At 39.2% G+C, this 25,625-nt stretch overlaps 1 protein-coding gene across 1 annotated transcript in view; it reads left to right on the forward strand.

Moving 5' to 3' along the window:
- The window catches only part of sgpp1b (sphingosine-1-phosphate phosphatase 1b), a 34,425-nt gene extending 12,810 nt beyond the window's left edge, over positions 1-21,615 (forward strand). The window contains exons 2-3 of the mRNA XM_067614710.1: positions 1,309-1,398; positions 13,273-21,615. Coding sequence (XP_067470811.1) covers positions 1,309-1,398; positions 13,273-13,824 — 642 coding nt within the window. The 3' untranslated portion in view covers positions 13,825-21,615. The remainder of the gene's footprint in view (positions 1-1,308; positions 1,399-13,272) is intronic.
- The last annotated feature ends 4,010 nt before the right edge of the window (positions 21,616-25,625 follow it).

Raw genomic sequence — 25,625 nt, forward strand, 5'->3', positions numbered from 1 at the left:
TAATCTGAGTCACATGAAGGGAAAAGAATCTGACTTTGGAAACATTAAGCTGCAGCGTGAACCCGGCCTGTTCCTCCTGCGTCTCTTCGCTACAGTCCAAGTACATCTGATAAGGAACAGCAGAATTGCTGAAATATTTATGAGGTGCTATGTGTCCGGTACACATTAGCAGATTATCATATCCATGACATAACAGCAACATTTTATCAAGGCTGGTTACCGACTGCACACTGAACAAAGCGTAGTTAAAGGTTAACTTGAGCGCACACATTCATTTTAATCATTTAGATCTCCAGGTCAGAACACTAAACATGCAGGAATTTGATATGTTTGCTTTGATGCAGAGACTCATTAACAAATACTGTTATGTACATGAAACATGGTCACTCAGTGCAGATTGAAAGCCAGTGGGAGACACACAAAGCCCAGTAGACTTTATGCATTTAAATGAATGCAGCCTTGATGTTTTAAAACAATTTGTACTGTACCTTTAAAGGTCGTTTGTGCTTTCTTGTTCAAAGTTTCTGTTCACATTCACATGCTGAATGCTTTTCCATCGTAATAAAACATTTACATTTGATTTTTCTTCAAAGTTTGAAACCTTTAGTGCATCCATGATTACTAGCTGTCTTCTTCTTTACGGCCTTTTCTGGCATATTTCAACATTTCTCTGCGTGTTACAGCCACCAACTGGTCGACTAGCATGAAACCACTGGCAGGAATATGTAAGAAGTCCTCGTGAACATGCACGAGAACAAACAAAACGGGGCCCCTTTCATAAAAACATTGCTCTGTAGAGCGACTAGTGGTCAAAAACCCCACAGGATACCTTTCATTTGGATTCTTTTGGGAAATAAGTTTCTGTCAACACAGTTGAGTTTCAAACCTGAATTTGGGAAATTAGAGGGTGCTGCTGAGAGCAACATCAAAATCAGGTTTCTTTAAGAATTGCTGAAGCTAAAAGCTGCTTCAGTCAATTAGATGATTAACAGAAAATTAGAGCTGTGACTAATTGTCAGTTAAAATTTAAATATCAAACATTTGCTGGTTACAGCTTCTTAAATATAAAAATTAAACACATCACATGGGGCTCTTAACTACTGTGTGTTTAGTTTTAACTGTATAACTAACATTAAAATCAGATCAGTCAATGATAAACATGAATGGATAGATTAATCCATATTGCAAGGTTTTAGTATTCATTAATGAAACAGAGTTGCAGTGAAGATATGTACATTTGTTATAATGCTGTTAAACACTGCATGTGTGTGATCTTGTGTTTAAAAATGTCTCCGTTCACCTCAACAGTACCCGGTCACACTGGGCTTCAGCCTGGCTCTCTGCTGGTGCCTGCTGGTCTGTGTTAGCCGAATCTACATGGGAATGCACTCAGTCCTGGTAAGTCAGCACACACACACACACACACACACACACACACACACACACACACACACACACACACACACACAGAGTATGCCAGCCCTGTCACCTGCAGCGCCAGTGTGGTGTCATCATCTCTGTTCGAACATGATAGCTGACCTGAAGGAAACAGTATCCGAACAGCAGTTATTTCAGCTGCAGAAAGGGGACGGCATCAGTTTCTGGTGTCAGCGACACAGATCACCTGTGTAACCTCAGAAATACATCACACAGTAACGACTTATCATATTTATTAAAGAGGACCTATTATGCTCATTTCCAGGTCTATATTTTTTTATTCTGGGACTCCACTGGAGCAGCTTTGCATGATTTACAGTTAAAAACTCCTTATTATACTGGCCCTTTATGCAGCCCCTCAGTTCAGCTCCTGTCTCTTTAAGGCCCCCACCCCGATGAGGAGGCTCTGTTCTGATTGGCCACCTTTCAGAAAGCCCGCTGAGGCGCAGCTGTATCAGTCGTGTTAAGTTACTGCTGATGCAAACCCAACATTTCTTGCTTTACTGCTTTGCATTAAAAGCCTTTAAATGACTACATAATGGGGGATTTTTATTGTGAAGAGTCTACAGTAAATGAAACGTGTTCATCACCAAATTAGCAGACTTCATTAGCAGCACTAATGAATTTAATCAAGTAATATGGCTTAGCGTGCGTGTGTGTGAGAAAGCTGAAACGATTAATCCACTAATTGAGTAGTCAGCCTACAAAAAAATAACCGTAAACTGTTGATAATTGAATAATGGTTTCAATCATTCTTTGAGCACAAATAGTGAATAATACACCAAAAATTCTCTTTGCTGCTTCTCCTAAATAAGGATTTAGGTAAGGAGGATAAGGAAGCCCTGAGCGAACCCCTTACAGGAGCTGATTGCAACAGTTATTTTTCCTGCAGTTCAGTTGCAGTCTGCGTTGAAGGCAAAACAGATGAGGTTTATCCAACTAGAAGTGTCCTTACATTGTCAAGTTGACCTTAAATATCCTAAACTCAAGTGTTATTTGTGTGGTACAGTCAGCAGACAGGGTGTGAAACAGGAAACTTTTCCACTCATTGACTTAAGCAGGAGGTGGAATCTGAACTTAAGCCTCCAAACAATAGTTTTCCTGCTTCAGAGGGCAGAGATGAAGAGAAAAACCAACCAACGTACTGCTTCTAAAGTCTACCAGTATCTGTCAGGTGTCTGGTACTAATCTACAGCCATCAGGTGTTATTGTTATCATCGATGAACCTCTTCATACCGCTTTGTTTGTGTACAGTGTGCCAAGGCTACATCAGCAGCTCCCTGACATGATTTTGTTATCTGAGAAAATGTTTCACTCCAGGCATTTTAATCTGAAGTTCACTCAGCTGGAACATCAATAATGTCTTGTTAAATGCACAAAGATGATGAAGGAACCAATTTGTTTTTTTTAATTAACCTTTAAAGGAGCTTGTCTTGTGAGATGTTATGCTGTTTCCCAAGGGTCTCAGTGTCTCAGCAGTCATGTTTTTAGCATTCAGTTAGATTTCATTTCTCCAGCTCTGTTTGAAAAGAGCCTCCTCCTGAACTACACGGCTACTCTGAAACATGCTCGGGCCTGTATCCCTCTACACAGTGCAGATGTAGGTAGCATCTAAGCATCCATAGTGTAGCTGTATTTATTCGTGCCTGCAAAAACCTGCTCCTGTTCTCTGCTGCTCTCACGTTAGCAGATTGTTTTGCTGACAGCAGGGCTTTGGCTAGATGAGATCACTGCTGTACAATACAGGTACAGTCATGAAAAACATAATCTAACACCACTGGGCGGGTGTGGTTTTCACTCCATAGTTGTATTGGTTAGAGATGCACTGATACCGATATCGAATATTGGTCCGATACTGACTCAGATAGCTGGATCAGGTATTGGTGACAATGGGCCAATCTGGTATCGGATACCATTATTTTAATCAATAATAATTCAGTAAATTAAAAAAAGTATTTATTTGTTAAATTTTGTTTTACAAAGTTAGGAAAGCAATGTTTAAATCAACCCTGGTTTTTGTCTTACACATAAAAGAATGATCCCAGTCTCTTCCACACAGTGAGACATACAGCTTAATTAATTAAATACTGGTATCAGATCAATACTCAGTTGATATCCAAAGCCCAGGTATTGATATCGGGACTGAAAAAGTCGGATCAGTGCGTCCCTAGTACTGATGTGCTTTCTGGTACTGCTGTACGTTTTGTAGACTGCAAATGCCATGTATAGATTTCCAGCAGCAGTGAACACTTTGATTTGATTTGATAAACTTTATTTTGAAATGTGTAAAAGCAAATAAAAACAAAAAAACTACAATAATCAACACTTTCAGTTTGTAACAGAGGCTTTCTGCTCTCGTCTCCAAGCCTAAACTCCAGTGATAAACCTCCTCCAGAGCCACAGAACACTTAATTCAACTGTTTTACAACTATCATTACTGGTACATTGACTTTCACTCACACACGTTCATCTCCCAAAGGTAATTATTTAGTCATTAAATCAAAGATGATTGGTCCGAGTGCTGCACGACCCTCACAGTTGAGTTCCGCCTTTTTCATTTCGTGAACATCACATGCTGGAATTTCCAACAAAGGCGGCAGCCAGTAATACATAGATGACCCGCCTTTGAGTTAGATAGGCAGGAAAAACCCTGTTTACTGACTTTACATAGCTGGTGCCCTTCCTGATACTGCTGAATGTTTTGAAGGTTGCAAATACCACATAGCGATTTCTGGCAGCAGTAAATATTTTCAGTTTGTAACAAAGGCTTTCTGCCAAAAAAAAAAAAAAAAAAAAGAAATGTTGTCTCCAAGCCTAGACTAAGATAACTCCAGTGACTTTATTCAGCTGATACATTGACTTACACTTGTTAAATTGGTGAAGCGCACCTCAACTTCTGGTCTGGAGGATATCATACTCAACCCATCAGTAAAATATACAATACACTTGAGTGCATTGTTGTCAGTTTACTAGTAGAAACAACCATTTAGCCACGTGTTTCCTTCCTACAATGTACTTTTGATTCCTGGTACACTTTGTGCTCCTCGAGTCCACTCCATTGTCACTCCAGAGTGCCTTACAGTATCAGCTCTAAGACTGTGTAGCGACCCACCCATTGAGTTGCAATCGACTCAGAATGGTTTGCCAGAAGGTCATCGATTTTTTTTTTTAAAAAGTGAGAAAGGGCTAAACATTTTGTAGATGTAGATTTTGATGAAACAAAATACTTCAGTGCAAAAAAACATAAAAATCCCTAATCAAACAGTACTAATTGTAAGGCCAGACTGAACTTGTGTGTCTGCGCTGGAGACCAGAGAGAAAGTTTCTGACTGAATCTCTGTAGTCTGAAATTTAGTTTCTCTCCTGTGTTCCTGTTTGTACTTTCAGTACGTTCATATTTTACTGCTTCCTGATTTCTTTCAGTCATATCAGAGCTGTGTTAAGTTACTGCTGATGTAAACCCAATATTTCCTGCTGTTTCTGCTTCATATTAAATGCTTCCAACTGACAAACTAATGGTTTTATTGTACAGAAGTTATAGGAAATGAAATGTGTTTATCACCAAATTAGCAGAGTTTCGTTAGCAGTGCTATTCTTCAATAAAACAGGTCTACATAACAAGGTATGGAGCTATTTAGAGCTATTTGGTCAGCGGATCATTTGTAAGTACTGCAGGGAGGAACAGTATACACAGAAACAGCCACAGCAAGCAAACCAGGACACCTCCAACATGTCATCAAGATAAACAACTTCTTTAATCTTGCTTGGCAAGAAGCCGGCATGGCTCAACTGCTCGGCACGACTTACCCAAAAACCAAACCCTAATAGGAGTAATTCCGAGAAGTTTGAATAACATTGTGATATTTTTGGCCACGGTAATTGTGTCATGAAAATGTGATACTTGCATATTGGTGGTGATCAATAATGTAAATGTAAAGTAATCAGATGAAACTTTTGGAATAAAAGCTACAAATTCTACTAATACTAATTGCCCCAGACTCTCTGCAGTTGCTCCTCAGACCTCTAGAGGGACGTGGATCCTGGTTCAATATCCTGGAACGAGACAAATTAGATATTTTTGCCCATCGGTTATTTTAAGAGAAAATATCTTCTGGCAAATATTTCAGACAGCGATCACAGATGTTTGTGTGGGTTCTTCTGTGCATGCGTTGGTCACATTAAGCTCATATAGGGTTATTTAACTCACTGGTAAATGATGTCAGCCTCAGTGCACTGTTGGGGCTGGGTTGTCTGTCGCCGGGGCAACCGTCTCATGGCTGTATCAGAGGGATCGGTGGACGGTGGTGTGAGTAAGTGGGTGTCGGACCAGCAGGCGTTGCAGCACGCTGGCTGTCCTCCCAGACAAACTTTAGAAGTTAATTCCACATCATAGACTTTCTTGAAGGGCTTTCTGCGGCTGCCCACAGGTTGTGTCGTGTTTAAGACTTCCACCTCAGGAACCACATTAACATCTGCCGGCCCACATCACTCTGCATCTCACCAGAGCTCTCTAAAAAAAATATATATATCCCTGTTCTCTCCTCAAAAAAAAAAACAAGACATTTTATACTAACTCTGACCTAGAAAGAGTTTTTAAGATGATTAATTCAGGAGTTAATCACATTTACAATTCACAGCGTGCAAATTATAGGACGCAGGCCTGAGTCATCCGTTTGGAGCTGAGCAGCTTGAGGCACGTCTGATTTGTGCTGACATTTAACCAGACGCTGTTTTCTCAGGATAAGAACAGCAAGAGCTTCCTGGTATTTTTAATATGTAATAGTGATAAGAAGTATATTCTCAGAGGAATAAAAACACTTGAAACTGTAGCCAAGATAGCCTCCATGTTTCTGTTTTACCTCAAGAGCAACAAATCAGTTATTTTATTAAACTGTAACTGATAAAAGACGGGGCTCTATTTTCAGTATATTATGTGCCAAACCATTCGCTGGGGTCCTTAGTCCACTGAAATACAATATAAACATTGCTGGCAGGTAAGATAAATGTTTTAAAAAGCTAACTGCATTAACTAACAAATCAATTAATTTGAAAGATCTTATAGTCTCCTGCCTGTATAGAAACAACAAACTGAGGGGGAGGCGGGGTGCTCCGCTGTGTTGTTATTAACGTCATGTCTCCGGCAGTAGAGAGCAGACTCTCTGCTGCACCGTTATCTCCGGGGAAAGCCACCGCAGGGTTTCTGAGGCGAAACATACGGAGCACCGAGTTATTTTCTTCACCTCCAGAGTCAGTATTAGTTGTTTGTGCTGCAGTGTGTGTTGGTCAGCTGATCTCTGCTGATCGCTGCTCCGCTCCGCTAACATCAGTGTCTGAGTGACGGCGTAGAAAGTTCACAAAATACCTCACGTTCGTCTCGCTAGGTAATTATTTAGTCATTAAATAAAAAGATGATTTATACCTGTGATACCCTCACAGTTTTTCATTTCATCAACATCACATGCTGGAATTTCCGACAAAGGCGGCAGCCAGTAATATATTGACGACCCGCCTTTGAGTTAGATAGGCAGGGAAAACCCTGTTTACTGACTTTACATAGCTGGTGCCCTTCCTGATACTGCTGAATGTTTTGAAGGTTGCAAATACCACATAATGATTACTGGCAGCAGTAAATATTTTCAGTTTGTAACAAAGGCTTTCTGCCAAAAAAAAAAGAAATGTTGTCTCCAAGCCTAGACTAACATAACTCCAGTGACTTTATTCAGCTGATACATTGACTTACACTTGTTAAATTGATGAAGTGCACCTCAGCTTCTGCTCTGGAGGATATCATACTCGACACATCAGTAAAATATATAACATGCATGAGTGCATTGTTTGTCTTGTTTACTAACAGAAGAAACCATTTATCCACATGTTTCCTTTCCACAATGTACTTTTTCTTCCTGTTACACGTTGTGCTCCTCGAATCCTTTTCCTCTTCCTCTTCCCGTTTCGCCCGCATGTCATCCACAGCTGAAAAACTCCTGCTCTTCCTCATGTTCGTTTTTCTTGGCACTCACGGTGGATGTAAATAATGTCTGTAACCATAGAAACCTTTTTAATTGCAGACCAATGACATGACAACCATTGCCTGTGTTTTCAATTTACTCGCAACTGGTAACCAGTGCTTGTCAGTTTATCTGTCTTGGTCATCTTTTAAACTCCAGCATTCCCTCCAATTTCCCACTGAGCTCAAAGTTACACATAATATTTTTCCACACTGTATGACAGTGTTACACACACATGTGTATCTGCTTCTTCCAATGCTTCAGTTAAACTATTCCATACTTATACAAGGGGAATATTTCAGACCATACATGCTATTTATTGTGGTGGCATCATTACATCAACTGGGAAAAATCCTGATGTCCTGCATGTTGTTCGACACAAACCCCCGTAACTCAGACATATTTGGTATCTTTGGAAAATTTAGGATCTTGGCAAGAATTTAAATGGAAGTCCAGGGGGATGGAGGAGTGTTTCACGTGTCGGGCTTTAAGAGCATAAATCACCACACACACACACACGCTGCAGCTTCGTGTTTTATTTCACCACCACATGAACTAAAACGATGACCTCAGAAACACAACTTTTACGTCGCGACCTCAGCTCCGAGGTTATAAAGATGGACCGGTCTGTGTGTGTGTGTGTGTGTTTGTCTGCATGCACGGAGCTCGTTTCCACCTGATAACAGAGTCTGATGTGTGTTCTGAGGTTCCGGCCATAAGGGACCGTGTTGTGTTTTCAGGGAGTGGAGCTGAACACATGGTGAGCCATTAGCGGTCTGCTCTACCGGGCCCGCCGGGCACTTAATGTGTTCTGGAAATCATCACGCCCAATGAAACTACTTCCTCCTCTTTTGTTCTGCAGGAAAGAGCTCGGAGACAAAAAGCTGTTGTGCTTCTTACGAAGTTGTTGACATCTGCAAACCTTTTATCAGACGGCTAACTGAACACTTTCACTCAGATGTCGGTGTTTTTGCTTCTGACGTCGTTATATAATTTGTCCAAATGAGAAGTAGCTATGTTCTAAACGCTGGTTCTCCTGTGACGGCTTGTTGAACAGCGCTTCAACACAGCTAGCTATTTTCATTATCGATTAATCTGCAGATTATTTTCTTAATTAATGGATTAATCGTTTTGTTTATAAAATATCAGAAAATAGTGAAAATTACCCTTATAATTTCCCAGAGTTTATTTGTCGGACCAACAGTCCAAAACCCAAAGATACTGAGTTTACCATCATGTATGACAGAAAATCATTAAATCCTCACATCTGACAGCTGGACAGATCTTCAAAGTAGTTCTGCTGATTCATTTTCTGTCAAACGATTAATCGACTAATCGATTAACTAAAACTCTAAACGTGACGCTACGTTACCTCCATACAGTTCTACACAGAGTGTGTTGTATGTTAAAAAGACATAAATAGATAATAAAGCTGAAACAGTTAGTTGATTTTTCTCAAATGTTTTTCTATGATAAAAAAACTGAAAGTCTTTGTGTTTTGGACAAAATAAGCAATTTTAGGACATCAACTTTGGTTCTGGGAACTTCAGATTTCTTTTATTGACCAGCCCTTTAATCAAGAAAACAATCTGCACATACTATAAATCAAAAATTGATTCAATACCCTCTCTTCGGATAAGGAAAAACTCCATAAAACCCTTTAACAAGAAAAGAGAATGGAAGAAACCTCAGGAAGAGGATCCTTCTTCCAGGATGGACAGATGCAATAGATGTAGACCAGAAAGCAAGATGACAATATGGAAAATCAGCTTGATAATAAAATTATAGAGAGATTGATAATATAATTATATATGAAGAATAGGATTGAGAGGGTTTCAAGCAGCTTCAAAGTGCAGCCAAACAACCGACCGACCTCCTCTCACCATTACAACTGAATCAATTAGAATTGATTTGACTTGACGGTTATTTTCTCGATTAATTGTCTTCAGTTTGCTTGTTTTGTGTGACTAACAGTCCAAAACCATCAGATATTCAGTTTACTGTCAAATATGACGAACAGCAAATCATCACATTTGAGAATCTGGAATCAAAAGAACAATTTGGCATTTTCTCTTGAAAAAATGACAGATTAATTTTTGCAGCTCCAGACATCTGAGAGCTACCGTCCAGCTACAGTAGTTTGTTGTTTGGCCCTCGAGGGTTTACCGCCTCAGTTAACGACGCTCAGCAGCACTGAGGGAGAAAACAACTTTGTTCACTTGCTTTCCAAATGTCCACGACTGCTGCACAAATGGACCTCGTACACTGGCCTGATGGACGCCGATAGCTGGATCCATTAAGTCATTAAGGATTCCAGACGAACAGCAGGCAGGAGTCACATCGGGTCACATACGAGGTCGTTAGTGGTTCTGCTTCCACTTACAGTCGGCCACCCAGCCTGACGTCCGCTCAGCTGTTTTTCTTTCTGCGAGAGTCATTTTGGAGGCTGTAGTTTGTGGTGCTGTTGAAGCTTCCTGAAGTGGACAAATTCTTCACTTCATTGTAGTCGTAAGACGCTAAATGTCTCGTCTGGTGTCTTCAGGTCGCTGTGCCGCCTCCTCGTCTTCTTCTCTGGACATTTTTAGATCGGGCTGCTGGTTGTTTCAGAGCTCCCTCCACTTGTGTCAGTCGAGGAGAAAATTACAGACAGCTTAAAGGTTTCATCCTCCGTGTGTGTCATTAAGACGGCGGCAGCAGTAAGGTGATCAATCAATGACCTTGTGAGAGCTGCTGCTGAGTCACCTTTACGCTTTTTAACCACGCGTTGGCGTAGACAGCCGGCTGCTTGTTCACATACTTGCCTACATATTTGTGTGTTACTGGAGGAATCCACTAGAGGGCGCACCAGCAAAGTAAGGATATGAATAGAACTTCTGGATCTGCTTGATGTAAAATACGCCCAAAAAAACACAAAGAAGAAGAAGCCCGATGTAAAGAATAAACACTTTGTAACTACTTTGTCAATTCGAGCGTATTTGTCATCGTGCAGCAGTAATGACACATCAGACAGATGTGAGTAATTGCGGACTTGGTCTTTTAATTTGTCTTCAAAACTTTCCGCCATCGTTGTCGCTGCTTTTGTTCCAACTGACCTCTGACCCCGTCACATCCCCACACCGCCCCTAAACTGCCCCTACTGTTCATCTGTGTATTGTCCAAATCTTGCGTACGTGCAGTATTAATTTCTGAGGACGTGCACAAGCAACACTCCAACCAACACTCATTCACACCATAACATGTATTTAAGCAGCCAAATAGATATTTAAACTGTAACAGGACCTCGGGTTTCCTGCTGATAAGGACGTCCAAGTGGACTAACCTGTCAGGCAGAGCTGACTGGTCCCAGCGTTGGACTGGTGGACTGAGTCGGGTGTAATCTTACAGGAACAGTCATTGATTTCCAGGGAAAGTAAACGGTGATTAGACACCTGCTGTCAGACAAAGTAAACACTTCACACTCCCAAACTCAGCACGAAGAGGAACTATTGAAGGTTGATTTACAGGCTTTTATGGTCCCCACCCCACTGTGTTCACACACACACAAAATAACAACTTCCCCTACAGAGAGGCTTTGCAGTGCACAACTATATTCAGTAGAAAGTAGAAAGTAGTCCCAGTTTCAAACAGTTTCCTAAAGGATAAGTCTGGTGATTTTCAATATTTTTCTTATTGTAAATAAATCTCATGCTTGGATCCAAACCAACAATCTTCTAACAAGTATTGTGTGTGTATTAAAGGCTGATATATATCTTATTCCTCTGTGTTGTCCAAAAACTATCAAAAACACATCACTGAGTCACACCGCTGCAATGGAGAGTTCGCTCATGTTAGTTTGTTTAGAAACGGCTCCAAAAACTAATAACAGCATCATGTTTTCAGTCTCCGGAGAGAAGTTCTGTGTAAGACAGACGCTACTGAGCATGTGCAGGAACACAGTCGCTGTTATTAGTCTTTGGAGCCATTTCTAAAATAACCATGACAGTAATCTTCGTAATGAAGAAACATTAACAACAACGGAGGTCTACGGCACAGAAGAAGAAGAAGATATATCAGGCTTTGATACGCACACAATACTTGTTAGTAAATCAGTTCACAATATGAAAAATATAGAAAATCTTATCCTTGTGCATTTTGATTTTTATCAGTTTTAAATCATAAATACTTGAGCTGCTAATTTGAAATGCCAAATATTTTCTGGTTGCAGCTTCTCAAATTTGAGGATTTGAAGCTTTGACTTTTGTATAAAAAAAGACGTGAAGACGCCGCGATTTTTCACTATTTTCTGACATCTTACAGACAAAACAATTAATTTAATCAAGAAAATAATCAGCAGGTTAATGGCTAATGAAAATAATTGTTAGTTGTGGCCTCAGATGAGTTCTTTCTAGCGGAGATTTGGTTTGATAATTGCAAAGTAATGTTAATGTGAGTAATAAAAGCACAGAAACATGTGCTTCTTACTAAAAACGTGTTGCTAAAAATAACAAAGATGCTGACAAGATGCAAAAAGTGCAGAACATCTCTGACTCATCAGTTCAGAAATAAGAACTCAGCGGGTTAACTGAGGAACAAATCTGAAAGGTTAAATCCTCACATACAGTTGAAATGAGAGCAGGAAGCCGACTGTCAGTTTGTTACTGGGGTCAACAAATAAACGGCCGTGATGACCTTTGTTCACCGCCATGTTGAACTCGCTGATTTCCTGTTTCCCGGCAACGTTTTTCAGCTTCCTTTTATCCATCAGCAGGAAATCACAAACAAACATTTAAAAAATTCTGTCTCATTGATATGTTTAAATAAAGTTTAATCGTCTTTGAACTCGACTGAATGAAATTAAATGACAGAATCAGCTGATACGTTGTGTCTGTCAGCGTCCACGTTTACGCAGGATATCAATCAATCAATCAATCAGTCTTATTTATTGTCATGTCAGGGTAAATTCAGCGTGCAGCCAGGTGACATCAGTTAGTTACATATCAGCCGAAACCACTAATCTAATAGTCGATCAGCAGAAAAGTAATCATTCACTAGTTCCTGCTTTTTGTTTACATCATTGTAAACTCAACATTTTCAGGTTTGAACTGTTGCTCAAACAAAACCAGAAACATTTCTTTTACTTAAAGAATTTTTTTTTTCTACATGTTTTGTCACATGATGAATTGATAATGAAGATAAATGTTAGTTGCAGTCAGTCGATACAACACAGACACAGTTAATGCTCAGTTAGTATCTCGCTCACACAAGATGATCCAAGTTCTCTTTTGCACACAAGATCTCAGATAATAATAATAATAATAATAATAATCTTTATTTATAAAGCACATTTCCACAAAATCCACATTACAACGTGCTTCACAAAGGCAGCAAAATAAAACAGACAAATCATAAAGTCATGAGGTTTTAAAAAGAAAAAAGAAAAGAAAAAGCAAACTCAAGTATATTTTAAGAAGAGAATTAAAAGAAATCCATATTGTGGGACAGAAGTTATTATTTTGTACAAACAAGACAACAAAAATATCATCTTTCAGGACCATCGTAAAGCAAAAAGACATGAACAAACCCACAAAGCCTGATGATCGTATTATGAGCCGTGGTTTTAGTGTCAGAGTTTGGTGTTTTCTGTGGTAATAACAGTCTGTCAGGATGAATGATTGTGAGAAATAAAAACACCTGAACCGTCACTGTCAGGACGCCAACGGATGTTTGTCTTCCGTTGAGAAAGTGTGACACTAAACACTAAATATAGACGCTCGTCTGTGTGTGTTTCAGTCCGGATGATCGTGTCAGTTGAATCCTGTAACCTTGTGTGTGTCTGTTTGTCCTCCAGGACGTCATGGTCGGCGTCCTGTACAGCGTCCTGATCCTGCTCTTCTTCCTGCCGGCCTTGGACCTGATCGACGGCTTCAACCTGACGTGCCGCTACGCCCCGCTCATCATCATCTCCCTCCACCTGGGCCTGGGCCTCTTCTCCTTCACCCTGGACACCTGGAGCACCTCGCGGGGCGACACCGCTCAGATCCTGGGGACGGGCGCCGGCGTCGCCCTGGCTTCCCACGTCAACCACTACCTGGGCGTGATGCCCGACCCCTCGCCGGACCAGCTCCCGCTCTCCATGCCCGCCCTCAGCGCCGGCCTGATGGGCGCGGCCATGCTGCGATTCGCCCTGGGCGTGCTGGTGCTGGTGGCCACGCGGGCGCTGATGAAGGCCGTCACCATCCCGCTGGTGTGCCGGCTGGTCGGGTTGCCCGGCGGGGACGTGAGGAAGGCCAGGCAGCACATGGAGGTGGAGCTGCCCTACCGCTACATCGTGTACGGGACGGTGGGCTTCAACGTCCTCTTCCTGGTCCCTCTGCTCTTCAGCTACATGCAGCTTTCCTGATTGGCTGCCTGCTCAGTCGCCAGCTAGAAAACCAGTGAAGTGACCCTCCCGAGTTTTCACCTAACGCTGTTATCAGATCAGTTTTCCTTTTCAGTCCAGAACCCCTTTTCCTGGCCAGAGGTCGCTGGGTCGGGACTGACAAAAAGGTGAATTAAAGCCTAAACGCAGATCTGGATGTTTTTCAGTTTCGTCACCTGTCGGCTCGCTTCGGCGTTCAGGAAGAGAGAAACCAGGAGCAGCCGAGCGTCTCCCGACAGCCTCGACTGATCACTTCTACCCGCGGCAGAGGTGATATCTCTCTGTTCTGTTCTTTAGATTTATTTAAAAATCAAACGAACCTGCTCCTCCTGATCTCCCAGAAGACACTGCGACAGCTGAACATCCACTCCTCCTCCTCCTCCTCCTCTACCAGCTTAATTGCAAAAAAAAAAAAAAATTTTAAAAAGTGGCCTCTGAAAGATTAGAAACGCCACTGATCGCTACTGATAGATTACCTGTGTCTTAGTATTTTCAATATTATTAGTGTTATTATTATTATTATTATGATTATTATTATTAAGAGTTCAGGCAAAGAACCACACAAGTACAGATTTCTGCAGCATCTAAAGGCAACATTTCAGCGTCTGCACTCAGAGGAGGTTTTGTACTTGAAAAAAAAACTCTTTAAAACTGATGCGTCAGTTGTTTAAACTTTGTGTGGTTCTTTATCTGGAAGCTTTTTAATATTTTATCTTCCTCTCAAAGCAATAAGATCCTTATAATTTACCTTATTCCTGTCCTAGTGGACTTCAGCCTTTGACCCCCCCTCCCCTCCCTGTGCAGCGGACACCCCTGTGTTTAAAGTTACCTGCGTAACTGAAATAGACAGAAATCAGATCCTTTTTTTGAGGTGTTTGATCGCACATGTACAGTATTTTCCTCAAGGGCTCCCCCCCCCCCCGCCCGCCCGCTCTGTCTCTGTCTTTATTCCAACAAATGTATCGTCTGTTCTCTCTGCTCTGAGATTGATCTCTCTCCCTGTGAGCCGATGGGAGGAAAAGCAACAATGACCCGGCACATATGATCCAGAAGGAAGGAAGGAAGCGTCACTTTGTTTGGGAAGTGTACAGAGAGGTTTTTAATAGTTTTTTTTTTTTTTTATAAGAGTGTCAGGATGACAGGAATCTGTAAGCTTGGCTCAGCTTTTTTTTTTTTTTTTTTTCCCGACACTGTAAATCTGACTTCCTGTTTGCGAACATGGAGATGCTCTCGATGGCATGCGCCCACTTCCTGTGCAGAGGAGCTTTTTTATCTCCTCGTGCCAGGAGGGGAGGAAGTGGCGCAGATAACGCCGCTCTCAGGAGGGAAGACGCGTGGATCGCTGACGGTCGAGACGACGAGAGGGAGGAAGATGACGCAGACTCAGGCGAAAAACAAAAAGATAAACAAATATTTTTCAAATTATATCATTTTGTAGCTTTCTTAAACGGGCAGTACAGATGTTAGAAAGTTTTTTTTTTCTTGTGAAGTAAATGCAGAACAGTCAGATATTGTAGCTCCAGCTGCTTAAATCAAAACAATACCAGCAGCGTCACAATAACCAGACGTTTGAGCAAAAGATCCATTTCATAAATGAGTTTTTAAACAGTATTGATCTGCTGTTGTGACAAACCAACAGGAATAATTATAGACTTTTAGTGTGTTTAATTACAATCAATTCATAAATTGATACATTTTAAAAAAGCTGTTATAACTTTATTAATTCTTTACAACTGATGACTCAGAGAAAAACAATCAAAAATCATTAAAGTTTAAGTGTAGCACCTAAAAATCTAAAAATGACTTGAAATATAATCATTAATCCTCATATTTCCTGATTTTTTTTCTTCATTTTATATTTTAACTTGAGTTTAAGGTGCATAATTTAAATTCAATATTGATTCATTAATTCACCAAGTTATCAACGGATTATAATGAAACACACGTCTCTGTTATTCATCTGCCAGTATGAACTCAGTTCACTCTAGTAAAGTACTGCAACATTATTATTATTATCTGTTTTTATAAACCGAATCTATATTTAGAGCTCATTTTATTTATGTAAGAGTTTCTGTTCTGTTACAGAACAGGCCTGGGCTTAATTTGTCAAGATTAACGAGTCCTATAAAACAAACATTTTTATCAGGTGTTTAAACCACAGTTTGACCTCAGGAAACGTCTGCTTTCATTCATAGTTGGGCTCCCGTCAGCGTCCGTGTGGACTTCGACTCCTGCTGTCGTCCTCCCACGCTACCGCCGAGTCACAGTATGACACATAAACCCTCCTCCAGTGTGAACTCACTGATCAATCAATACCTGTAAGGACCAATCAGACTTTTATTGATAGTTGTTTTTTTTTTTTCTCTCCTGTGCCTGCTTTATATATTTCTTCAGAAGTGACCAAGAGTTCTCTGGTTTTCTTAGATGACAACACAGCTGCTGTTTGATTTTTTTTAAAAAAAGCAAACAGTTTCTGCAAATTGTAGGATTTCTTTAAGGTTCACAGACCATCAGAGAGTCATGAAAAAGTCAAACGTTGCATTTAGTTCACTGCTCCAGCTGTAACCGTAAAGGAACACGAGGAAAACCATCATCATCATCACAGTGATGTGTTTTTTCCAGCACGTATGATGTTTCCTGTCAGTCGTTTCGAGGGTTTTTTATCTTAAACCTGAGCAGGATTTCCACTCAGGTTATGAGTTCATCAGTCTTCACTGCCGGAGCCGTGCTCAGTGACACGTTAGTAACAGACAAAAGCTCAAAAAAATACTTATTTCTTCTTCTCGTAATCGAGGCCGTTCCGCCTCCTGAAGCTTTACAAATACACTGAAATTTTACAGGAATCATTTCAAACTTTTGTCAGTGATCAAACTCTCTGGATCAGCTGTTGAAGGCTGGAAAGTACCTGAATTTTCCTTTTAAGAGAGTTGAGTCAAAGAGAAATTTGAGTGTGAAAGTGAGTTCAGTACAGAACAGGTTTGGTGGAAAAAAAGGCTCGTTTAGCTTTTTGCAGGATGTTACGTAAGCAAACTGCATAGATGAAAATCATGAGACGCATTTGAAAGTACAGACTGACTGATACTGGAGAGTTTTTAAAAAATCCAACAAAAATATATTAGCTGATATTAATGTTTTCTTACATTAATATAAAACGTACAAACACTCTTCATAAGAATCCCTTAAAAAAAACGTTTATTTTTAAATAATTGTGACCGAGATGAGCGAAACACCTGTCAGCGCTCTCTAGTGGACGAACTATGTAACGGCATCATTGTTTATTAACGTTTTCAAACATTTTCGGCATTTCTGTTCTTCAGTTCCTTCTCACTTATCAAGAGACACGTACTGAAATACCGATGTATCCTATAAGCTACTAGTGGCATATACTGTATATCAGCTCGGGCTGCAACTAACACGATAGCCAGTTATTTTCTCAGTTAATCGGTTAACCTCTTCAACTCGCTTGTTTTGGCCAAAACAGAAATATATTCAATTTAATGTCATATACGTCAAATAAAAACCAGCAAATCCTCATATTTGAGAAACTGGAAACCAGAAAATGTTTGACATTTTTCCTTAAAAAAGACGGAAATTGTGAATTGATTAATAATATAGTTGCCAATTTAATTTTCTGTCAATCAACTAATCATCTCAAGACTAATAAAAACTTTTTTATTGGTCTAACTGTTGTTGAAAGCCCTGGAAAAAGCTCGTAAGTGAACCTTGTGTTAAGATTTCTAGTTTATCTCTTCTTTTTTTTTTTAAATATAAAAAATATAGAAATATATATATAAGTAAGAATAAGTTGAATTTCACCAGAATATTATCAGAGGGAGGTTTTCATTTTGTTTTGGTGTCGAGCATTTCGTTGTCCAGCTGCTCCGAGAGTGTTAAATCACTTTCCTCAAAGGCAATAATGACTGAACATCTGGACCTGATGTTTTCATTCACACACACACAGACAGATGTTCCCTGCTTTATCATCCACTGCGGCAGTTGTGGGTGAAGTGCCTTGCTCGAGGGCGCGTTCAGGTGCTGCTGCTGCTGCTGCCCCCTGCTGGCGACATTTCATCAAGTCCCAAGAAAACAAAAACTTTTCTTTAGTCTTAATTTGCAGGCAGGTTCAAGCAGGAAGCTGTGTGTTACAAGGTGACTTGTATGATGTTGTTTTTGTTGTTGTTGTTGTGTACGGTACTGTCCTAATATGAATGCACTGTTCCCAGAATGCACTGCACCCCCCCCTCCTCCTCCTCCTCCCTCCCCCGAGCCGGGCAGGAAGGTGAAGTCGAGGTCAGATTTTGTATTTTTCTTCCAGAAGAACGGTTAAAGTCTAATTGAAGACCAGAGCGGAGATTAACGTGTAATTTACCTGCAATCACACCTGCAGTTTTTTTACTGGTTGGTCGACTGCAAAGTTTTGAAAAAACTGCAAAGAAAAGTTGATTGAGTCGGTAAAATGCTAAAAGTGGCTAAAGGATTTGAAGTATTCCCAGTAGAACTGTAACGATTAGTCAATTAATTGATTAGTCGATGTCAAAATATAAAACATTCACAGGTTTCATCTCCTCAAATGTGAAGATTTGCTGCTTTTCTTTGACATAAATGACAGTAAACTGAATTTCTGAACTGTTGGTCGGATAAAACAAGACATTTGAAAACATCTCAAGTTGTGGGAAATTATAACATTTTACTAATCGACTAATGGAACTAATCAAATAAAATAATCAGCAGATTAATGAATAAAGTAATTAAGTCCTGCCACTGTTGCAAGAGGATGAAATTATTTATGCCACATAGTTTGTTTTCTATATTTAATTTAGAACTGCAACTAGCAGTTTTTTTTATTCTTGAGTAATCTGTTGATTACAGTTTTGTCCGACCAATTACTTTTTATTAGTTTCTTAATTTGCACAAATAACACGAGACAAGAAAACTCTGAAATGCACTAAAGGAGAAAAAAAGATGATCGTTGACACAGTAACATCTTAAACTGTCCAAAGAATCTCAATTTGCATTGATATAAAAGAGAAAATGGCAGCAAATCCTCACTGTAAGTAACTGAACCCTCCTGATAATCTTCTTTCTGTCACCTGCTGCGGCGGCGGCGGCGTCCAGGACGCTGTGACATCACTGTTTAGTTACTCTCTAACAACCTGTTTTCTGTCAATCGACTCATTAATAATTCAGTTTTTTCGGTGATTTAAATCGTTAAGAAAAAAAAACCAACTTGAACTTGAGTTTTATTGGCTGATTGATCAGCGTCACCTGGGAGCTTGTCAGGCTGTGATTGGTCAGTTGGAAGGAGGACGCCCGGCTCGTTTTCACATCCTGTGGCCTTGCCTTGTGCACGAACATATTTCTGTATGTTGAAGTGTTTGTCTTTGTTTTTTTTGTCTGAATGTGGTTTCCTCTCTGCACAGGCGAAAAGGGAAGTTTGTCCCTTTTCGCTTTTTTTTTTGTTTGATCAACAAAAACACAACTTCTGTAAATCCTGTGGTTGGTTCATGTTTGTGTAAACAGTCTAAAATATCACTAGATTTTTAGGAAGTACTTCCAGTTCCACTTCCTCACAAAACCTTTTCATGTCTTGTGATTTTTGACCTTGTTGTCCGGTCACCGGCACAAAATAGATTTTTTTTTTACCTTCATCTAAACTGATCAGATGAAGTGAGGACTGCAGTGATCTATTCAGTGAGAAGCTGTAAGCGGTTCAACATGTGCCGGCTCTGGTATTTATATCCCGGCAGGAGGATGTTTCCTCCGCAGATGGAGGAGAGATTTGGGAAATGAGATTGATAAATGAGATTAAACCAAACTTCCTGACGGTGATGATGATGATTATGTTTCTATTGTGAAGAGGACTGTTTCCACAAGATCACCACCACCACCACTACTCACGTTCAAGTTCACCAGTGTGTGTTTGTGTGTTAGACTGAACTGAGTAAAACCGTGGTAACCTGTGTCTGTTTGGTTGAGGCCGGCTCAAAGTAATGTGTGTGTTTGTTCAGTTAAAAGTCACAATTAAGTTTATAATGTATAATGCAGATGTGCACAGCAGCAATTAAATAGTTTATTACAATAGTCATAATTAATTAAATTTGGCAACAGAATAACCTGTGACATAAATTTAAGATACGCTCCCTGATAGTTATAGAGCTCCCATATCCCAAAATTGTTGTAATTCAAAAATTTTGTACAGCATCCTTTTTAAAAAAATTTTTTTTATAATACCGATGAAGCAGTTTGTTGTAATCCTGATCTGAAGTTTTAGAATCTCCAAATGTTGTCATAATCTTAATTTACTAATATTATTTGTTACAATCCCATTACAATTTGTCATTTGGTATTTTATAATCCCAAAAATTGTGATACACCTGCATTTCATGTTGTAATCCCAAATTTTGTTATTGGACAGAATCAAAAAAAATTGTTAAAGATGTTATGTTAAAATGTTTGTTAGATTCCAAAATGTTGTTATTGAGTAGAATTCAAAAGATTGTTATACAATCCCAAATTTGAATTATTTGTTAGAACCCATAAAATTAGTTAAATTTTTTTTTAAATTATACTAGCATTCCCACATTTGGTCGTTTGATATAATCCCAAAATGTGTGAGAAACCTAAATTTCATTTAGTTATTTGGTTGAAATATAAAATTTGTCAAAATCAAAAATTTTATGTTACAATCCCAGTTTTCTTTCATTTGGTGGGTTGTTATTTGGTAGAATTTTGTTGTTTTGTAGAATCCCCAAATTTGTAAAAATCAAAAATTTCATTTGTTATTCTAAATTTGATCTGTTTTGTAGAATCCCAAAACTCTGTTTTTATAAACCCAAACATCTGTTAAACCACTCAGCACTTCTAAAACACCACGTTTGTTAAAGTGCTTGTATTACCTACATGTTCGTAGCACCACTACGTCCTCTCTTATGCTCATGATCTATGAACCATCAGGGAGTTTATTAGATTTATTAGTTAAATACTTAAATGATGTTTTGTTGGAAAAGTCACAGTTTGGCTGCTGAGGAACCGGCTTTGTGCTAAATGGAAAAAAACATGGACGTGTTTGTGTCCTTTGAGGCATTTTCTTTCTTCTTGTAATACTGGATCTCAGAGAAATGACTTTAAATAAATTCTTTCTTACAATGACCAAATATTAAAGTGTTTGAACTGTGTAGCTGTAGCTCTGTTAGCTGAACTCTGCTCCACGCTTCCCTTTAGTGCCTTTTATTGTCGTTCAGGAAGGTGAAGATTTCATCTTTTGTGTGAAAACTGTGGTCCTGACATTTGTTTTCTTTCCTGTCATGTTGCCTTTTGCACTTTGTTTCTGCATAAATGTTTTTTCCTGGTTGATAATTACATTTTATAAATTCAAACCTGCCTGTTGAGCAGATTTTTTTCGGTTTCTCACACTGTTGCTCTTTAATTACTGCCTCTTAAATTAGCAACGAGTGAGTCATTGAGTCGTTTCTATGTGAATGTGAACTGAATTCAAAAGTATTTGATCTTAACCTGCATTCACTGACTGTCTGCATGAGAGAAAAAAATGTGTAAATGAGTCACTGAGTTTTGTTTCTTTGTCCAAAAAAGAAGAAGAAAAGAAAAGAAAAATCCACCATTGATTCATTTGTTTTGTCAAACTGAAGGATTTTATTCCAAAATGCCACAAATCTATTTCAGGAAAATCAATTCAGCTGCTTTTCAGCAGACGCGTCAGATTTTTCATTTTGGGATAAAATCCTTCATGTTTTCCTTTTTTTTTTTTTTTTTTTTTCAACTTTAAAACTAGTTTCAGTTGTTCCGTCGTGTCCTGATCTGACAGGTGTGAAACGTCAGAGGACCATTTATGCAGTTTCACAGTATTTTTTTATATCTGCAGATTTTATTGTTGGATTTGATCTATGATTCAAAATGAGGCTGTATTTTGTCTGATTGTTTGTGTGAAATTTACTGAAATAAAATTATGACAAAATGAAATAACGTACTGCCTTTTCTTTAAAGGTGCAGTCTGTAGAATTTAGAGGCATCTAGCAGAACGGACTTGGCAGAAAGTATGTTTTAATTAGTGTATAATCACCTTTATATCTACAGAGGGATGGACCACCATGATTGTACAGTAGCCCAGAGTGGACAAATCGAACAGCCAGTGTTTGGCAGTTCTAGTGAGGGGAGGGGTATTCAGTTGGCTGCAGTCTGCAACTTCACCACTAGATGCCACTAAATCCTCCACTGGTCCTTATATTATTTCTTGAAGGCTTACAGGGACTCATTTCGTTATGATATGAATTATGTGAGGTTTGTTTAGATGGACTTCTCCTTTTGAGCATTTAACAAATACACGTAGAAGAATACAGAAACACAACACACTTTGTGGCTTGCATGTTTTGTCAGGAGGGGTTACATGTGTGATGTCCCTCTCTCTGCCTTTTGCTTAAGAGGTTGCTTTGGTTTCTTGGCTCAGGAGCCAGCGGGCGGGTTGGAGAGGACGTCAGGGTAGTCAGGGTAGTTTAGACCTGCAGACTATTTAAATGTCTTCTTTGTTAACCTCTTTCTCTCTTCCTTCCGGGCTTCCAACAGCCAGATGCGTTAGACTTTTGTTTTGTTTTGTTTTGTTTTGCTTGCATGCATTGCATACTTCACTCATCCATACGCTGCATTCATGACTGACATTATTATATCTAACATTAAGTTGACAATAAATCTCATTTTTTAGAAGCTTTATTCATGTGTGATTCCCTTATTTGTCACTGACTCTGAGCCAGTTTGTAACACATGACAAAAAAATCTTATGAAGGGTCCAAAAAAGTGTGTGAACCATTGTATTAATGTTCAATATTTAGCAATAATTATAACTTCTATCATATTATTACAACTGTGTTTTACTACCATACAGCAGTGTGTCCACAGGAGGAGTTACAGTTGTTGACAAATACATTAATAAACACATATATCTGCTTACAGCTATATTATAGTGTGTTATAAACCATTTACTAGATATATGACTGTGTTCTATGATTGTTTACACTGTGTGGAGAGAATTCATGAGTATTTCACTTATCAATAACTTGCTCAGTAAACACCGGCACCAGGTCGGAATATTTCTAATTATGTGCAATTACATTTTATTTGAATATTTCGTATATTTCAGATTCACTATGTATGTATGTTTATATACCAAACAGCTATATTTGAATTGTCACCATTGTGCATGTAGACACAACATTGGAAAAAAAAAAGTTTGATGTACTTCTCTGACATCAACACTCTTCCATAAATCTATCCTGAGTTGTGTTCTTATATATTTACAGCACTGTGCAAAAGTTTTAGGCAGTAAAAGTAAAGAGACGATGCCATGAATAGTTTTTATTTATCAGTTAACTTGATACAAAGTTGGGTAAACAGCAGAAATCTAAAGTTAATCAATATTTTCTGTGAGCAGCTTTGCCTTTAAAACAGCAGCAGTTCTCAGTGTTTCAGGTAGTCGGCAGGTCGGTTGTTGGACTCCTTGTTCTTCTTGTTGCTGAAGATAGTTCTTTATGACTCTGGCTGGATGTTTGGGCTCATTGTGGTGCTCCAGAATACATTTGGGACTAGCAGACGCCTCCCTGATGGTACGATGGATAAGAATCTAAACATCTAAAATGCCTAAAATTTTTGGCAGTAAAACTTTCCCCTGTTTTAAACATTAAAGTTATGTAACTTCTAAATGCTAAATAGGGGGGAAAGTTTCACCATTTAGGGTAATAACTATATTACAATTCAACATCCTCTATCACTGCTACACGGACGACACACAACTGTCCTACTGAAACTATGCAACACTCAAAATCTTCAGTCTCTTTTAAATTGTCTTGAGGCAAATAGCATAAAGTCAGCAACAGTTTCACACTCTTTTATCACTTCATGTCTGGATTACTGCAACTCCCTTTATGTGGGAGTCAGACAGTCCTCCCTGTCTCGTCTGCAGCGGTGAGTCTCCTCACTGGCACCGAATACAGAGAGACCACACCACCCCCGTACTGGCCTCCCTCCACTGGTTACCACTGGAATACAGAATTGATTTTAAGATTCTTTTTATTTGTTTTTAAAGGTTCTAAATGTAAATTTCATAAATTAAATTAAATTAACCAGCTAAAACCACAATTTCGCAATATATTTCACATGCTTTGCAGTAATGTTAGCTTACCTGACTGTGTTGGGGTGGGTGCCAGTCATTTGTTGACGTTAGCGGACTCCATTTCTAAGCTAACGTTAGCTAGTGTTGCATCCTGTTGGTGCCGGAGAGAAATCAGTCCACAGGCTGTAAAAGGCAACTGAGAAAGTCGGGGAAGGTCTCATTTTTTTAAGTTACGTTACAATCCATTCATTCATCAGCAATAAAAAGCGATTAATACATGTAAATTGCTTCACATTCTTACATATAGCGCTTTTAAAGCTCTGGACGGTTTGGCACCAGCCGACATCTCTGATCTCTTCGGTCCATATTCTACATCCAGACCCCTCAGATCCTCTGATCAGTCTCTCTGTTGCACGTTCCCAATCAAAATCAAAAAGTCCCTCACTGTCAGATTGTTTCCCATCTATCACCATTTTTAAATCAAAGCTAAAAACCAACCGTCATAGAATCGCCTTTGAGATTTGAGGCTCTTTTAGCGGAATTTTTACATATAAATATAACATCCATTACATTGAAGCCTTTGACAAACGAGTTCACACAATGCTGATAAAGCCTATCATGGCCAGATAAATCTCTCTGTATTTCACAGGAGTTTTTAAATCTCATGTCGGGCTCGACATTCCTGGCCGTTTAATCATGAGACTCTTCTAGACTTTCCAAATGTTATCAGACCAAATAAATCAAATTCTGATAGTGAAATTAGTTATTTTGTGGGAGTTGTCAAAATCATTTATCCACTGTTTTACAGCTGCAACAGCAGGATAAGGCCTGTAGTGTACTGGGTAACGGGCATATTGTTTTGGGACAAATCTCAGTAGACCATCAAAAAATACATTTTTCGGCTGGTGGACCATCAAAAGATTCAGGGTGTGAATGAAAGCTGCTGCAAGTCTGTGTCAAGTAATCAGAGTCAAGTCCTGCACTCCAGCTGTAAATGAGCTCCTGTAGTAGTTTGGGTTTTGAAAGTTCTGTGTATTCATGTTAAAATGTTTTGGGTCAGTATTTACCGCTAGTTATTCAGCTAACATGCTGCATCAACCACATATCTGTCTGTTGTTGATAATGTTTGATTCATGCAACCGAGCGCTAACATATTAGCCTAGCTCTCCTTTAAAGACACTTTGAAATAAAAAATGACATTTTCCAAAGCTTTAATGCTGTGTCCATGTTTTAATTGCTTTTTAATTTTGGTATTTTTACCTCATCATCCCTCCATTTTCTCTTCCTGTAAATCGCATAAAATATTTTTGATGACTCATCTTGAACTCTGGGACGTATAAATATATAAATGAATCCAATGATGGGAGAACCGACAGACCGTTTAATCATCTTTAACCAAACTGCAGCTGCATCGACCACAAAAACTGTAAAAAAAAAAAAAAAAAGATTTCAGACGTCAAAAGAAAAATCATGACAACATGGAGCAGAGTTCCTTCAAAGTTTAAGACCCTTTTTCCTGAAGTGTTCGTGCTATTTTGTCTACCCCTGCTGAGTTCATCCAGCTGGTTATTTGCAGCGACTTTAACCTCCTCTAATATGTGACAGAGCATATGTGAGCTGTGTGTTTGAATAAGACCATAAAGGTTTTAATGACGTATTCTCTTCG

Source organism: Thunnus thynnus, chromosome 16 (genome assembly GCF_963924715.1).
Source record: "Thunnus thynnus chromosome 16, fThuThy2.1, whole genome shotgun sequence".
Classification (NCBI taxonomy): Eukaryota; Metazoa; Chordata; class Actinopteri; order Scombriformes; family Scombridae; genus Thunnus; species Thunnus thynnus.